Raw genomic sequence first — 16,914 nt, forward strand, 5'->3', positions numbered from 1 at the left:
CTAATTGTTTCCACATGTTGTAGCCCGCGTGTCCTTACATCTCAATCATATTAGCTATAGATTCCAGAGTAAATATGACAAAACACTCTTTTCTGATGAATTGACTCGGTTGACAGTGTGTCCTTAACAGACCTTCCTGACTCTGTCGTCGCCAGAGTCAAAGTTTATTTCAACTCTCGTATCTCCTCAGAATCACTGTGCGCTGCCAGACACGCCCCCTCTAACCACGTGCTCCTCCACACCCACTGACTCCGGGTCAGTAAGCGCTGATTTAACAGACGAACATCAGAATCACCTCAGGCAGCCAGGGTTTTGTGGGTTGGTGGGAGGTTTGTGGTTAACCCTGCGTTATAGATCAACCTTGCTTCGTAGTACAGGCCCCCAGGCCCCCCAGGCCCCCCAGGCCCCCAGGCCCCCCAGGCCCCCCAGGCCCCTCAGGCCCCCAGGCCCCCCAGGCCTCTGCTTTCTGATACAGACCCATCATCATTCATGGCTTTAAAGACAGCGCCCTCTGTAGTAATGTATATGCAGTACTACCAACGTCCACTCATCCATTATATGCACAGCCATGCAGTACCTCTTTCCTACTTAGGGGCGCTATAATATTAAGTAGTTCTTGTTGAATCTGCCAACCAGCTCCTGTTCTGCTTTCCTCTACCTTTGTTTTCAATGAACAATAATTAGATGGCCAACCAAAATTTAACACAGATTCTAAATTATTTTAACAACACATTATAAAATGTTTTAATGTATATATTGGGTTTTATTTTCGAACATAGGTTCTAAATAGAGTCAAACACACGTTTGATGAAAAATGAATTATATATTTTCGAGTTTCTTTTAACTCTGGGAAAGGTTTATTCGGCCCACTGAGTTAGGTTACACATGGGCAGCTAACCGCCTGCTTCACATCCGATGGTAGGAAGACCGTAGGAAGGCCGAAAACACCGGGATTTAAACTACTGAAACTCTTATCGTGATCATGTTGAAATCTAAAACCTTCGTGAAGAAGACGCGGTCGGGTGGAGTGATGAAGATCGTGCGTGAGCATTATCTGAGAGATGACATCTGGTGCGGGAGCGAAGCCTGCAGCGGATGCAAACAGGAGTCCACGGTGCTGCAGACAGACGCGTGCATGGAGAGCAGCCTCTGCTCGTATCCTCACTACCTGGTCCCGGACACGAACGTGGTGCTGCATCAGGTAAACAAATACATATAAAAAATACAAATAATAGCGGAGCTGTCACTTTGCCCTGATGTCTGCTCCATGTGTGTCTCAGGACAGTGGGACAGTCTCCTCTGATCGTGTCTAGACATCTTGGCAAATCATTTCCAAACAGACTTTTAAACTCCGTGTGCTCCTCTTTCATTTTAATTTTAATACATCATGTATTATGATGATGCACAATAGCTACAAACCGGGCTTGACAGACCTCTTGATATTTGTGTATGAATGATTAGCACGTCTCCTGGCACGTTTCCTTTAAAGAGCTATATATTCTGCTGTGTGTGTGTGTGTGTGTGTGTGTGTGTGTGTGTGTGTGTGACTATAATCTTTAGGCCAATATAAATATCCAATTGTTTACTTGTAATATTTTCCAGTAGACAGGTCTGATCTAATCTGGTCCACCTGTAGCTCAGGAGGTAGGCGCGTTGATACTATTAGAGAAGTGTTATATATGCATACTGTTCTCTTCCATTCATGTTTCGTTCCCTTCGTGCTGCAGATTGACGTGTTGGAGGATCCTGTCATCCGTAATGTGATCATCCTCCAGACTGTGCTGCAGGAGGTGCGTCACCGCAGTGCACCGGTCTACAAACGCCTGAAGGACGTCCTACATGAGAAAGAGAAACACTTCTACACCTTCACTAATGAACACCACAGGTACTGAAACACCACTGGCTTTACTTTGACTTTATCACATCAGCAACTTGATTGCTCAATAGTGTACAAAGTAAAATTAAATTAAAGTGATAAGTGACAACATGCATTGGCCAATTTCCCCTGAATGTACGACTCCTATGCTCCTTCACTCACTCATCTGATACACATTCATTACATTAATAGATTCATCCTTATCATTTCTGTTTCTCTAGAGAGACATTTATTGATCGTGAGCCGGGGGAGAGCGCCAATGACCGCAACGACCGTGCAATCCGTGTGGCCGCCAAGTGGTACAGCCAGCACCTGAAGAAGTTTGAGTGTGACAAAGATGGGCTCAAGGTGGTCCTCCTCACCAATGACCAGGGCAACAAGCAGAAGGCAGAGGAGAGCGGCCTGCTAGTGTACAAATGTAATTCAAAGCTCTGTGCATCAATAATACCAACACTGTAAGACAACTAGACAGACACAGGACTATCCTTTTTATCGGATACAGCATTAGTTGTATTTAGCCCTTTTTCACAAAGCACTTCTTCACTCACATTACAGGTGAAGAGTACATCAAGAGTCTGATAGCAAACCCTGAGCTCGTGGACCGTCTGGCTTTGTCCAATGATGACAAGGTAATGCACACAACTTTGAGCTATTAGATTATAGAGATTAAAGCTATTTTTGGTTTTAGGTCAAGTGTGACTGTATCTAGAGTTTGTGTTTGTATCTCCTCTGTACGCCCCTGCCTTTTCTTTGCCCAAACTCAATCCTTTCTGTTGTTCCTGCAGAATGAAATAGGTAGCAGTAAGGTGTTATTCCCCGAGCACCTCCCTCTGTCCAGGATCCAAGCAGGAATTAAGTGCGGCTCCTTCCTCCAGGGCACCTTCAGAGCCAGCAGGGACAACTATCTGGAAGCCACGGTCTTCGTCCAGGGAGAGGGGGACGACAGCACAGAGGTGTGTGTGTGTGTGTGTGTGTGTGTGTGTGTGTGTGTGTGTGTGTGTGTGTGTGTGTGTGTGTGTGTGTGTGTGTGTGTGTGTGTGTGTGTGTGTGTGTGTGTGTGTGTGTGTGTGTGTGTGTGTGTGTGTGTGTGTAAGTTTCAAGTACGACGATTACGTAGGTAATTGACATACATAAGACTAAAGGTGTGATCTGTCTCCTCTTCAGGTTCTGCTTCAGGGTCTTCAGAACCTCAACAGAGCAGTGCACCAAGACGTGGTTGCCGTGCAGCTGCTCCCACGGAGTCAGTGGGTGGCGCCGTCCTCTGTCGTGCTGCAGGATGAAGGTGCAGCGAAGGATGATGATGTTGAAGAAGAGGAGGAGGAGAAAGCTGTAAGTTGGGTTTTGGACCAAGGGGAAACTCAATGTGACGTCACCCATTTTAGCATGTTGACCAGCGCCATCTTGGTTTCTGGGAAAAGACGTAGAATTGGCTGTGGGTCTGACTGACAGCTTGTCCACTGCAGGCCCAACTGCACCTGGAACCATGCACTGATTGGACGGTCCTCGCTGTCAATCACACTGTATCCACGCCCTAATGTTTACTGTGCTTTATCATCTGTTTTACTCTACGTGCGACCACAATTTGCTTAATGAACACATTGTATTGAAGAAGACTTGGAACTAGAGAATTTAGAGCAAATGTTTACTGACGTTATAAATCAAGTGAAAAGTGGAGAGACTTCCTCATAGACCACCAGTGGAGTGAAGATGTACATTGTTGGTTATGCTACACATTTTCTTCCATTGTGTCCCGGATGAGCTCCTTATAGCAGCTCTAATGTCCTCCATGTTCCTGTGTGTCTGAGCAGCTGAGGATATCGGCAGCTGAAGCAGCCAGGAAACCCACAGGGAAAGTAGTGGGAATCATCAAAAGGAACTGGAGGCCGTTCTGTGGCATGCTCAATGTCTCCCAAATCAAAGAGGTGAGCCTGTTCAAATCTATAGTATAATTAATACACAATTTAGTTCTGCCTGATTTGTGAAGGTGAAGATGTGAATCTGTCCTCAAAGCTGGTTTTTATATGTTTTACTCACTTTCTGCCACAGCAGTCCTTAATAAGCTGCTGACGCTGATATATTGACATAGATATAATGGGAGCTGACAAACACAAGGGCATTGGTAATGTCATCGCTACATCTGTATGTTTCTGTACAACACATCTCCCTCTGAGACTGTAAAGAACATCTGTAAAACTGTCTCTCACCCACGGCACTGACCATCGTTCTTCCTTTCTCCTCTTTTTTTCTTCAGTCCACCCGCCACCTGTTCACCCCAGCAGACCGCCGTGTCCCACGGATTCGCATTGAGACCCGTCAGGCGTCCACACTGGCGGGCCACAGGATCATGGTGGCCATCGACGGCTGGCCCAAAGACTCCAGATATCCTAATGTGAGTTGGAACCTCTTCAGACAAATCTTTGGAACTAGTGTGAGTGGTATCAAAAGTTTGACGGAATATTGATCTGCCCATGTTCTCTTATTGACATGAAGCCCCGCTCCTCCAGGGTCACATGTAATGATATGCACAAAAAGAAGCAGAAGGTTTGTCCACAGAGAGAACTAATTTTGGCTCTGTGTTAGGGTCACTTTGTGCGCAGCCTGGGCAGTGCAGGGGAGAAGGACACGGAGCAGGAGGTGCTGCTCCTGGAGCACGACGTCCCCCACCAGGCCTTCTCTCAGGCCGTGCTCAGTTTCCTCCCCAAGATGCCGTGGGCCATCACACCAGAGGTGACGGGATATATAAGTATTGTATTCCCTGTTGTGTCGAGCATTTATCAGTGAGGCCATCAGCCTATAATAGGAAATCACATACGTATAGGTTTGGTGTTTACAGTAAGTATTGAAATATTTTTAAATAAGTATTGCATGTACTCGTGGTTTCTCTTCCTTGTCTTGTTTTTATATTGCTGCTGGTGTCTCAGAGCTACCCATCTAAATGTCATTGTACACCATGACAATGAAGCCTCTTATGTCAGTAGAGCTGCAACAGTTAACTTTTTGGTAATTGATGAATCAGTTCAAGTAGTTTTCATGGGGAAAGTCCAAATTCTCTGATTTCAGCTTCTTAAATGTGATTTTTGATTTGGGAAACACCATCAACATTTTTCTCGCTTTTATGGACCAAAAAACTAATGTAGAGAATAATGGACAGATTATAATCTTAGTTCCAGTTGATATATCTGGATGTGTGGTACAGGACATGGTGAGGAGAGAGGACCTGAGGCATCTGAGCGTGTGCAGTGTGGATCCTCCAGGATGTACAGATATAGACGATGCTCTGCATTGCAGAGAGCTGGAGAATGGAAACCTTGAGGTACAAAAACTCTCAAACATGCAACATTAACCAAGAGTAGTGAGTTATTTATGTCAACATGTTATTTGAGTTTCCTGGGCTTATTTGTTTGCTGTAGGTCGGGGTCCATATCGCTGATGTGAGTCACTTCATCAGACCTAGCAACGCTCTGGACAAAGAGGCTGCCAGCCGTGGCACAACGGTCTACCTGTGTGGCAAGGTGCGGACGCACACATACACCCAGCGTAACCCTGAACTTATCACCACATCAGGGTGTTACCTTCACCAAGGAGGTGGAATTCATAAGCAGTGTGGTTTTAATGTCAAAAAGTCGTCCAAGACTTAAAGTGAACGGTTAAGTGGTCAATTGGCCATGTTTTCCCACCGTGACACTGTCCCATCACAAGAGGCAGATAACAGCTTGGTTACAACAATTTTTGAAAATATTTTTGAAGAACACTATTCATTCTTAAAAAGGTACTTTGGCTAAAATTTCATATGTTTGATGTTGTGTCCTCAGAGGATAGACATGGTTCCAGAGCTGCTCAGCTCCAATCTTTGTTCACTGCGCTCCAATGTGGAGAGGTGAGGACTGAACGCACGCACGCACGCACACTCACTCACTCACACTCCAGTGAAGAAATGCATAAGTCCATCACAAAGTATAAACTCTAATTATCACATGTGAACAAAGATGTGTAGTTGTGGTCTAACTGCTTCTCTGAATGTTGTCGAGAGATTCGTTTGATTCTGGTCTCTTGTCTTTCACAAGGTTCGCTTTTTCGTGTATCTGGGAGATGAACCACAAGGCTGAAGTTCTAAAGACACGGTTCACTAAAAGTGCCATTAACTCCAAGGTACAGTACCAACACGCAGATATACAACCATGGATCATGCATTTTCAGGCATATTTTGCCATGTTTTCTCAATTTCTTCTTTGTTTTCCGCTCTATCTTGCGACCTGGTGCAGGCATCTCTGACCTATGCTGAGGCCCAGATGAGAATCGATGACACCAATATGAATGATGAAATCACCAAGAGCCTGCGTGGTCTCAACAAACTAGCCAAAACCCTCAAGAGGCAGAGGATAGATAAAGGGTAGGGACAGGGAGGTAGGCCTAGTAGAAGCAGAGGAGTATACAGTATGTACAGCATGTGGTGCTGTTATTGGTCTGTACAGGACTGTACACAGCTCTCAAAATCTGGAAATATACATTAAAGGGACAGTCAGCGATTCTGGAGAAAGATTGTTGTTGGTGTTTTGACTACTCAAGTGTATTGGATTCAAATCGCTTACTGCCCCTTTAACTGAGAACCCTAAAATACAGATCAGAAGCATTTCGATGATATCAGGAAAGAAGCAACTAACAGAGTTTATTTCATCATTACTCCTGTAACCATAAAATGTCCTTCAGGGCCTTGACGCTGTCGTCCTTAGAGGTCCGTTTCCACATGGACAGTGAAACCCACGACCCCATCGACCTCCAGACCAAAGAACTCATGTAGGTCACTTCAGAGAGGAGCATCTGCACATTCCTTTGAAAGCTGCTCTATTTAAACTCCTCTCTTTGTTATTAGGGAGACAAACTCCATGGTGGAGGAGTTCATGTTGTTGGCCAATATTTCAGTTGCCCAGAAGATTTATGATGAATTTTCCGAGTGCGCTCTGCTGAGGAAACATCCAGCACCGCCTCCATCCAACTACGACATCCTGCTCAAGGCTGCAAAGTCCAAGGTGAGTGAAGACAGATGTTCCTGTGGACAGAAGTGATATGCTTCTTCTTTTGAGCTAATTAGATTTATTTAATTTAGTTGTTGCGCATTTTAAGTAACTTCAGACTTCAGAAGAGTGAGCTGATAAAACATTTAAGGGGGAATATACTTTTATTTCATAGTTTCAAATAATGTTGCCATGAGGGACCAAATGCCTAACAGCTGGACAGTACCAAACTATTTACAGGCATAGAAGTAATCAAATGTATGCCTAAGTTATGTTTATGTTATTTAATATAAATCATGTTCGAGTCTCTCAGCTCTTTAAGGTTGAGAACCACTGCATCAGACAGTGCTGCATAAAAGATCTCAATATATATATATATATCATTTATTTTATATATATATGTATTTTTATATATATATATATGTGTATGTGTGTGTAGATATATATGTTTATATATATGCATATGTGTGTATATATATATGTATATGTGTGTATATATGTGTATATATGTATATATGTGTATAAATATATGTGTATATATATATATGTGTATATATATAAATATATGTGTGTATATATATATAAATATATGTGTGTATATATATAAATATATGTGTATATATATATATGTGTATATATATATGTGTGTGTGTGTATATATGTGTGTATATATATATATATATATATATATATATATATATATATATACACTGTGTTATACATGTGTATAATCACAGTATATTAGATTAACACTGCTCTTGATTTCTTGCCTACATCTATGTGAAGGTGACATGAGGTGTTTTTATTTGTGTCCATGTCTCATTAGGACGTAGAGATCCACACAGATTCAGCCAAGGCTCTCGCCGACTCTCTTGACGGGGCCAAGGTGGACGGATTCCCGTACTTCAACACGCTCCTGCGCATCTTGGCCACGCGCTGCATGATGCAGGCGGTCTATTTTTGTTCTGGCATGGACAGTGACTTCCACCACTACGGCCTCGCCTCACCCATCTATACACATTTCACATCACCCATCAGGAGGTATGAAATCAAGTGTTCTACAAATCTGGACTAAATAGTTGCCAAACTAACCACAGTTGAGTCCAAACTCCTCATGTCATGTTTGTGTTCTTCCCTGTTCATCAGGTACGCTGATATAATAGTACACCGTCTGCTGGCAGTGGCCATCGGCGCAGACAGCACCTACCCAGATTTGATGGACAAACACAAGCAGTCGGCTCTTTGCAACAACCTCAACTACAGACACAAGATGTCTCAGTATGCACAGAGGGCGTCTGTGGCCTTCCACACACAGGTACACACTGCTTTGACTCAGATCTTATACATATAAAAACACCATGATATAATTCAACCAAATGTCCATTTACAACCTCAGAAAACACACCACACACTTAACTGCATAATTTACCGCAAATTCATGCTTTTAATAAAAGTGATCTCTCTGCAGTTATTCTTCAAGAGCCGAGGCATCCTGAATGAAGAGGGATACGTTCTGTTTGTGAGGAAGAACGCCATCATTGTACTTATCCCAAAGTTTGGACTGGAAGGAACCGTCTTCTTCGACACCAAAGGCAAAACCGTCCCAAACCTTGTTTTTGATGAAGAGGTATTAACACTTATTTCTGTTTAACATTATTTTAAATGACTTACTGTACACGTTGGTTCAAATATCTCTTCTGTGTGTGTTTGTGTGTTCAGGGCCCCACTCTGAGTGTAGAGCAGCACATCTTCTGCATATTTGACAAGGTGAAGGTCACAATCACGCTGGACGACTCCAACGTTCAGCACCAGAAGATCCGCATGTCTCTGATTGAGCCAGTGGTAAGGACACAGTTTAACTACTGTACCTCTGGTACCCCTCTTCTTTTAGTCTCAGATATGTATCTTCTACGTTTTGTGCTTCAGCAGATCAATTGTAGAATTTCAATGTATTTTCAATGGAAGGTTAACATGTTTTCATAAGTCCAAATAAGAAAATGTATCCAGATTGCTTCACAGAACATTTCATACATCTGCTTCAACATGTGGAATAAGATACTTGTCTATTTTAGATCACTGGTGTGAGTGTTCCAGCCCCTGATGCTGAGCCGCAGGCCAAGAAACTGAAACTGGACAACTGACCCAGAAAAACCAGGTCATCTTCCAGATCAAGAAATCATAAATCATTTATATCAGTTTATAAAAGAGTTTTTGATGCATTGTCACAAATAAACTTTGAGCAAGTATGTCCACTTTAAATACACCTACCACAGTGAAACAATGTTTTTTTACTTGTGATTTTAAACATTGTTGATACATAGACAGGTGAAAATCATATATCATATAACTTAACGTCAAATAACAGTGAAGAAGGCAAATTAAATCATTAAAGACCTTTTTTTGTATCTATCTGTTTGTGTGTCTTGTCAGCAGGAATCTGGATCTGTAAAAACTAAATGTGCTGCTCCTGAGAATGTTTTGTAACACTGACGGAACACAGTTGTTTACTACTGGGTTAGGAATTTTGTAGAAATTAATATCAAAGCATTCCCACTATTTCACTTTTTTGATATTTAAAACATTAAGTAAAACTCCGGTTCATCACCTCCACTCAGACGACCTATTCCTACTCAATAAATATGATTGCTTACTGTATATTCAACTATTTAAAATTAAGACATATTGTAGTCAAGTCAAGTCATCTGAGCAGAATTGTGAATCACAATGTCTTGGACCAAATGTTAAAAAAAATAATAATTGTGGAATCACTCAGTGCAAAAATAGGTTTCAGTTAATTTAATGGGACAACGATCCAGGCCATGTTACAGTATAGGTCAATGATAAACAAGTGGCTCAGTCAGCAAGTGGCATTATCCAGTGGAATAAATATTCTAACAAATAAGATCCACAAGTATCCTGCATTTCAATAAAAGAAAAAAGCTCTGGTCATATAAAAACATTGTGATTAACAGTTTTATAAAAACATACAGTATAAATCTGTCATCCAGAAGTCCGGATCTATCTAGTACATCACGTCAGCACCAAATAAAATGTACAGCAGTCGAGGAGGTTAAGTTACCTTAGGTACAAGGTAGATAGAGAATTGACCCTTTTCACCCTGACCACACGGTTCACTGGTCTATGACGAGCTTCTCCCTTCCGGTGATAAAACATTGTGTTAAAGCATCTGCTTTCAGTCAGGCAACCTTAAAAACCAGATCAGAACCTCAGAAGAACCAATAACCCCTTTACGTCTGTTCACAGTTCTTAAACAGTTGACCCCATTCACCCAAAACAAATGAATTTGACATTAATTCTTCAAACATTGTGTAAACAAAATGATCGATGTAGAAGAGGTGTCCCTTTTAAACAATACACTAAACAATCAGACGCCTCAGTGGTGGGAATAAAATACCTGGAAGATGAGGAAAAGGAAAATCATTTAAATCAAAGCTGTTCAGCCTGTACAGTTCTGTCTATCAGTGAAGCCACTTTAATAGAGATAAGATACTTTAATATGTGAGTGTATGTGTTTAAAGGGTTGACCGTACCTTTAGTTTGTTGTATCGAGCGAGTTGGAAGGCTTCCTCTGCCAGGTTTGAACTGAAGGACTCTTTGCTGTGGGAATCTGAGCCGAGTCCATCAATGAGACTGGCTGGGCCTGCTGAGGTCGTGTTGTACCCACTGTCCACCTGAGCAGAACCAGACAGTGGTCCAGTAGAAATATTCACTTAGACAATGTGAAGAGAATGTATACAAACATTCATATAAGAAAAGAGTAGGTGAGATACTGTGAGATAGGACACTGCTCACACAAACCTGCATGCTGGAGTCATAGCACAAGCTGCTTCCCTCGGCCAGAAGAGATACAAACATGTGAGAGCTTTCTGTTGCCGACACATTGCCCATACGAGAGCTGGTCAGATGTACCGAAAGCCCTCCAGTTTCCTCCTCGTCCTCTTCCTCCAGCCTCCCGTCCACTCCAGCTTCCCTGTCCTCCTCCATTTTCACAGGTTCCTTAGGATCCAGACCAACTCTCTCAGTGTCTGTTGGATGAGTTTCCTGTGCCAAGGGTGACAATGGATCTAGCTCCATAGAGGGGAGAGAAGGAGAGGAGGAGGGGTGTTGGTCCTCAGCCTCCTGATGGTCGTGGAGCTTAGGGTTGAGGATGGGGGAGATGAGGGGAGGGGAGGCCCAGCAGCGGACTCTGGGCCTGGGCTTGGCTCTGATATTGTGCTGAGGCTCATCTGGGCATCGGAGCTGGTGTGGGGAGCAGCTACGAATGGGAGAGCAACCCTCCACATATGGACTCTCATTGCAGGACGTGAGATCTATATCCAGGGGAACGCCGTGTGGAGTCAAGTGACTCGCCTGCTTCCTCTCAGCTGAAGACACAACAGATGTAGTTTACACCACCAGTTTGAAAATTCAGTTTTACTCTAGATTTTAAAAATGTTGGTACAAGTTACAAACAAAGTGGTCTACCTGAGCCGATGGGCGTGCACGCTGTATATGCAACAATAGGAGAGATTTTGGGGGAGCCCAGGCCAGCAGGAGACGACCTATCAGGGAACAGAGGACTGCTGATGCTGCCGAGGCTGCAGTCCCGGAAGCAGCCGTGCTGGATTGGGCTTGATGAGAATTGGCCCTATAGTTCAAACAATGGACATACTTTTTGGATGAAACTAACAGTTTTATCAAAGTATTTCAAATAACATTTAACCCCCTGTTAAACTAAATTACTTTAAACTAAAGGTGTATTTGTGAAGTCACAATGTTGCTTGCTTTTTTTCAGATTCCACAGATGTGATATTTTGGACAATGCTCTGATTAAGATATGTGTGATGGTAATTTGCCACAGAATTTTGTCTCGATAAAAAGACATTTTGACCACATGAAAATGGTGGTGATAATTTATACTAATAGAAAAACTCCATTGTGCATTCAAATGGACACAATGAACCAAGTGTATGGTGAATAATCATCTTGTGAATCTGAGGACTACTCACCGTAGAGGGAGTCGGAGCAGACACACCGCAGGATAAAGGCGAGGAAAAGAAAGATGATACGGCTCCTTCTCCTTCATCAGCTTCCCTCTCTCCTCGGGTCAGAGGAGGCCTCTCCTCCCGGACATGGCTTCTCTCTGGACTCGGAGGGCTGGAGCTGTCGGACCCGCTGTAACTGCCCTGACCATCGAGGAAGAGTTTCCGTCTCAAGGACGACGAACTAAGGCTCTCCTGCACAGCATCACATGCTTCCTCATAGCGGTAATGTTCACCTGAGGAGAGGGAAGACGCATGATGACGTGCTGGCACAATACTCCATCATACTCTGATTTGATTGTGCTGGCATGTATTAGAGACTTACCCAGTACTTTCTCCAGATCAAAAGCCAAAGGTAATGAAAGAGTTGTCTGACATGCAACTGTACAAAATACAAAGAGAGGTCAAAATCTCGTCAGAAAAGAACGAAGGAGAGAATAAGAGACGGGAAAGTGTGCAGACAGTCACACCAACCTGACATCTTTTCTTGCTCTTCAGCAATCACTGTGCTCATAGTACCTACAAAACAGTAACATGAATATGATGAATGATGAATATGAACATACACAGCCAGAGTACAGTATAACACTTTAAGGTAGATTCCAAAAGAAAATGTGCATCTATCAAAGACTTTCAGGAGTCAATCAATAAGATCCACTACCTCTATTTAAGATGGGAAGGGCTTTACGAGTGTTTGTTGCTGCCCAGGGGGATGGCACGATGGCTCCTTTGGTGAAAAACTTTGTGGAGACATCAATGACAATAAATCATTACTAATTTCATTCCTCTATAAACATATATTATGATTACATAAATGAAAACCCCATACCTGCTCAATAGCATTCTGACGCTTTTCCTCAATGTCAGAATCCATCCTAGATGTTTCAAAGAAAATAAAGTGTCACTTCCCCGTCATCTTTAATTTGCTCTCCATATGTTTTACATCAGCATGAACACGATTACTCTGTTGTACACACTCTTCACCTCCATACAGGCGTATAATCATTACAAGTAGTTAAGCGCTGCAGCAGATTCAAATCTTAATGTCCTGTTACTTTTCATGTCATCAGTTGAAACTATTTTAGGTCTGTTAGAAGCAGGAATTGTATTTACTTCCTTCACTTGTAGTGTGGCGTGTGAATGGCTGCTCGCTTTGCCTCTCGTGCGTTTACAAGCTATAATGTTGTCTTCCTGATTGTTATCTACCATGTGATCTGCTGCTGTAACACGGATCTCTACAAGACACAACATGTATGTGTATCAGAACATACCTCGTCTGGCTCAGGTAGAACGACTGTCGCTGGATCTCCTCTGGGTCTATGTGCACCGGGAGAAGACTGGCCATTTCATCAATAGACCAGTTGAACTTTGGTGGAGTCTGGGGGGCAGACACATGAGGAAGGGATTCAAAGACTGCACATCAGCACAGCACAACAGTGTTTAGACGTCAGAGGCGTATGTGACACGAATAAACCTACAGCTTTACAGCACTTGGACTTGAAGACAGACGGACTGGGCACCAGCGTCTCCCGGAGGTGGTGGTAGTCGTTGGGACTCTCAAAGGGGTTTCTGACGGACGGCCTGCCCGGGGTCTCTGGGGTGATCAGAAGCTCACCGTTGTCCCCCATCTTAGCTGAGAACAGAGAAGAGCAAATAAAAATAACATTACCCGGACTACAGCCTTGGTTTGTTGGTTTGTTGGCTCCATGACGTCCCCTGATTCTACATGGTTACCGAGCGTTCGAACTGTTGTACACAGGCGTGACAGTACCTGTACGTCAAAGGTTTATTCAAATACAACTACATCCGCTCCGTCGATGGTACTTACAGCTGTTTCTGCGCCGGGACCTCGGAGACACTGTTAAAAAACAAGCTTCATTGGAGACTCGCAGACAAACAGCAGCGACAGCGAGACGTTCAAACGTTGATTTCAATCTCGTCCCCAGGGCCCGCCAGCCAATGGCAGGGCCGCCGGAAGTCGTTGGGAGCCAATCAGAGCAGACATACGTGTCGTCACTTCCTCCGTCAGTTTCGCCTATCGGTTCAGCGGGCTAGTGAGCTAGTAGCCAGCTAGTTGCTACTATGATCGCGTAATGGTTTCTAGCATTAGGAGAGCGAATCTAAAATGAACACGAGGCGGTTTACGTCTGACTGAGCCTTCTTCAACAACTCACCAGTCTCGAATCCAACAAAGTCTGAACAGTGAGTCGCCTGGACTACAGTGAGTCACCACTCGAACCATGGCGAGTGCAGCAAGTACCAACCTGAACGCAGTCCGGGACACGATGGACGGTAATCACATATAGTCACTTCTGTTTGGACTCTGACACCGAACTTCACGTGTTGCTCACAAGTGGAAAACGACATCCATCAGAAATCCACATGGTTGTAATCTGTTCCATTTTCCTCCGACAGTGCTGCTGGAGATCTCCCGGCTGCTGAACACCGGGCTGGACCTGGAGTCCCTGTCCATCTGCGTGAGGCTGTGCGAGCAGGGGATCAACCCCGAGGCCCTGTCCGCGGTCATCAGAGAGCTCCGGAAGGCGTCCGAGTCCCTCAAGGTACAGACCAGAGCTACAGACAGACTGTAGGTACAGACAGACAGACAGACTGTAGGTACAGACAGACAGACAGACAGAGTGTAGGTACAGACAGACAGACAGACTGTAGCTACAGACAGACAGACAGACAGACAGAGTGTAGGTACAGACAGACAGACAGACTGTAGGTACAGACAGACAGACTGTAGCTACAGACAGACAGACAGACAGAGTGTAGGTACAGACAGACAGACTGTAGCTACAGACAGACAGACAGAGTGTAGGTACAGACAGACAGAGTGTAGGTACAGAAAGACAGACTGTAGCTACAGACAGACAGTGTGTTGGTACAGAGAGACAGACTGTAGGTACAGACAGACAGACTGTAGGTACAGACAGACAGTGTGTTGGTACAGACAGACAGACTGTAGGTACAGACAGACAGACTGTAGGTACAGACAGACAGTGTGTAGGTACAGACAGACAGTGTGTAGGTACAGACAGACAGACTGTAGGTACAGACAGACAGTGTGTAGGTACAGACAGACAGTGTGTTGGTACAGACAGACAGACTGTAGGTACAGACAGACAGACTGTAGGTACAGACAGACGGTGTGTAGGTACAGACAGACAGTGTGTAGGTACAGACAGACAGTAGGTACAGACAGACTGTAGGTACAGACAGACAGACTGTAGATACAGACAGAGAGACAGACAGACTGTAGGTACAGACAGACTGTAGGTAGAGACAGACCGTAGGTACAGACAGACCGTAGGTACAGACAGACTGTACGTACAGACAGACCGTAGGTACAGACAGACCGTAGGTACAGACAGACTGTAGGTACAGACAGACTGTACGTACGTACAGACAGACCGTAGCTACAGACAGACCGTAGCTACAGACAGACCGTACTTACGTACAGACAGACCGTAGCTACAGACAGACTGTAGGTACAGACAGACCGTAGCTACAGACAGACCGTAGGTACAGACAGACTGTACGTACGTACAGACAGACCGTAGCTACAGACAGACTGTACGTACAGACAGACCGTAGCTACAGACAGACCGTACGTACAGTCTGTCTGTACCTACAGTCTGTCTGTACATACAGACAGACCGTAGGTAGAGACAGACTGTAGGTACAGACAGACTGTACGTACAAACAGACCGTAGCTACAGACAGACTGTAGGTACAGACAGTCTGTACGTACAAACAGACCGTAGCTACAGACATACCGTAGGTAGAGACAGACTGTACGTACAAACAGACCGTAGGTAGAGACAGACCGTAGCTACAGACAGACTGTAGGTACAGACAGTCTGTACATACAAACAGACCGTAGGTAGAGACAGATCGTAGGTAGAGACAGACTGTAGGTACAGACAGACTGTACGTACAAACAGACCGTAGCTACAGACTGACCGTAGCTACAGACAGACTGTAGCTACAGACAGACTGTAGGTACAGACAGACCGTAGGTAGAGACAGACCGTAGCTACAGACAGACTGTAGGTACAGACAGTCTGTACGTACAGACAGACTGTACGTACAGACAGACCGTAGCTACAGACTGACCGTAGCTACAGACAGACTGTAGCTACAGACAGACTGTAGGTACAGACAGACCGTAGGTAGAGACAGACCGTAGGTAGAGACAGACTGTAGGTACAGACAGTCTGTACGTACAGACAGACCGTAGCTACAGACAGACTGTAGGTACAGTCAGTAAGTGATTCTGAAGAAAGCTTGTTTCTCTCTTTTTTGTGATGTTCCTGCTCTGGCTGGGTTAGGGTTTACTTTAGGTTCACTTACTACCCCTTTAATTCATAACATCTGTTCATGTGCTAAACAAATGGAAGGTGAAAGGATAATGTCAGAATTGAGTTTTGTATTGAGCACAGATGAAGCCTGCCCATAAATCAGATGAGGAAATCAATCACCATCATGGTCTAATGATAAATCATGATCATGTATCACTATGGATTTATATTTTCTTTCTTTCAGGCTTCTGAAAACTGCACAAACTGAAGGTGAGAAATGGATGACCCCATACTGTACTTACCGTGGCCTCTACAACCAATCAGATGGCTGCGTCATGTCTGAGTTCATGTTGAGGAGGGCGCCTCGGTCTTCGTCTCCCAGCACGAGGACACACTCGGCCTTTCTGCCTCAAATTTAGTCTTGTTCCAAGTTTCTTCTACCACTATTTGTAAAGTATGAGTTCATTGGCCTTCTTTCTTAATTTAAAGAGCATCATTGTCATTTCTGAACTTTTGTCCCAATTTTCATGAGTAAATGTCATTTTATTATTTATTTTTATTCCAATCATTTAAGAATATTTTAATTTTGGGCGAACACAAAGCATTTTCCAACTTCATCCTTTTCTGTTGTCCAGGCAAACATCAATGAGAAATAAAAATGTTGCAGTCAACAGCCA

The 16,914-nt window shown here is 43.9% G+C and overlaps 3 protein-coding genes across 3 annotated transcripts; 2 read left to right on the plus strand and 1 right to left on the minus strand.

Moving 5' to 3' along the window:
- The first annotated feature begins 868 nt into the window (after nucleotides 1–868).
- Nucleotides 869–9,297, plus strand: dis3 (DIS3 exosome endoribonuclease and 3'-5' exoribonuclease). Its single transcript, XM_035606358.2, has 21 exons — nucleotides 869–1,201; nucleotides 1,728–1,885; nucleotides 2,098–2,294; nucleotides 2,432–2,505; nucleotides 2,662–2,829; nucleotides 3,041–3,205; nucleotides 3,685–3,798; nucleotides 4,128–4,265; nucleotides 4,457–4,603; nucleotides 5,073–5,189; nucleotides 5,287–5,388; nucleotides 5,689–5,753; nucleotides 5,941–6,025; nucleotides 6,139–6,266; nucleotides 6,584–6,670; nucleotides 6,747–6,903; nucleotides 7,715–7,929; nucleotides 8,035–8,203; nucleotides 8,357–8,515; nucleotides 8,608–8,730; nucleotides 8,961–9,297. The coding sequence occupies exons 1-21, from the start codon at nucleotides 983–985 to the stop codon at nucleotides 9,027–9,029; spliced, it is 2,856 nt and encodes a 951-aa protein (XP_035462251.2). The 5' UTR covers nucleotides 869–982; the 3' UTR covers nucleotides 9,030–9,297.
- A 372-nt stretch (nucleotides 9,298–9,669) lies between these two features.
- bora (bora aurora kinase A activator) lies at nucleotides 9,670–13,903 on the minus strand. The gene is made up of 12 exons (XM_035606359.2): nucleotides 13,759–13,903; nucleotides 13,409–13,563; nucleotides 13,202–13,308; nucleotides 12,760–12,805; nucleotides 12,592–12,670; nucleotides 12,405–12,449; nucleotides 12,256–12,312; nucleotides 11,898–12,166; nucleotides 11,374–11,536; nucleotides 10,708–11,273; nucleotides 10,440–10,580; nucleotides 9,670–10,303 (listed from the first exon to the last, which is right to left on the minus strand). Exons 2-12 carry the CDS (start codon nucleotides 13,556–13,558, stop codon nucleotides 10,283–10,285), a joined length of 1,644 nt encoding a protein of 547 aa, XP_035462252.2. The 5' UTR covers nucleotides 13,559–13,563; nucleotides 13,759–13,903; the 3' UTR covers nucleotides 9,670–10,282.
- Nucleotides 13,904–13,944: 41 nt separating this feature from the next.
- On the plus strand, nucleotides 13,945–16,914 carry mzt1 (mitotic spindle organizing protein 1). The gene is made up of 3 exons (XM_035606360.2): nucleotides 13,945–14,222; nucleotides 14,346–14,491; nucleotides 16,482–16,914. Exons 1-3 carry the CDS (start codon nucleotides 14,171–14,173, stop codon nucleotides 16,503–16,505), a joined length of 222 nt encoding a protein of 73 aa, XP_035462253.1. The 5' UTR covers nucleotides 13,945–14,170; the 3' UTR covers nucleotides 16,506–16,914.

The sequence above is a fragment of the Scophthalmus maximus genome, chromosome 10 (assembly GCF_022379125.1).
Source record: "Scophthalmus maximus strain ysfricsl-2021 chromosome 10, ASM2237912v1, whole genome shotgun sequence".
NCBI classification, from domain to species: domain Eukaryota; kingdom Metazoa; phylum Chordata; class Actinopteri; order Pleuronectiformes; family Scophthalmidae; genus Scophthalmus; species Scophthalmus maximus.

Coding starts and splice junctions, on each gene's coding strand:
- bora (XM_035606359.2), bottom strand. CDS start 13,558: ATGGGGGACAACGGTGAGCTTCTGATCACCCCAGAGACCCCGGGCAGG. Junction 12,671..12,759: donor GTCAGAATGCTATTGAGCAG/GTATGGGGTTTT, acceptor GTCTCCACAAAG/TTTTTCACCAAAGGAGCCAT. Junction 12,450..12,591: donor CCTTCCCATCTTAAATAGAG/GTAGTGGATCTT, acceptor ACTGTTTTGTAG/GTACTATGAGCACAGTGATT.
- mzt1 (XM_035606360.2), top strand. CDS start 14,171: ATGGCGAGTGCAGCAAGTACCAACCTGAACGCAGTCCGGGACACGATG. Junction 14,223..14,345: donor AGTCCGGGACACGATGGACG/GTAATCACATAT, acceptor TTCCTCCGACAG/TGCTGCTGGAGATCTCCCGG. Junction 14,492..16,481: donor AGGCGTCCGAGTCCCTCAAG/GTACAGACCAGA, acceptor TCTTTCTTTCAG/GCTTCTGAAAACTGCACAAA.
- dis3 (XM_035606358.2), top strand. CDS start 983: ATGTTGAAATCTAAAACCTTCGTGAAGAAGACGCGGTCGGGTGGAGTG. Junction 1,886..2,097: donor TTCACTAATGAACACCACAG/GTACTGAAACAC, acceptor CTGTTTCTCTAG/AGAGACATTTATTGATCGTG. Junction 4,604..5,072: donor CGTGGGCCATCACACCAGAG/GTGACGGGATAT, acceptor TGTGTGGTACAG/GACATGGTGAGGAGAGAGGA.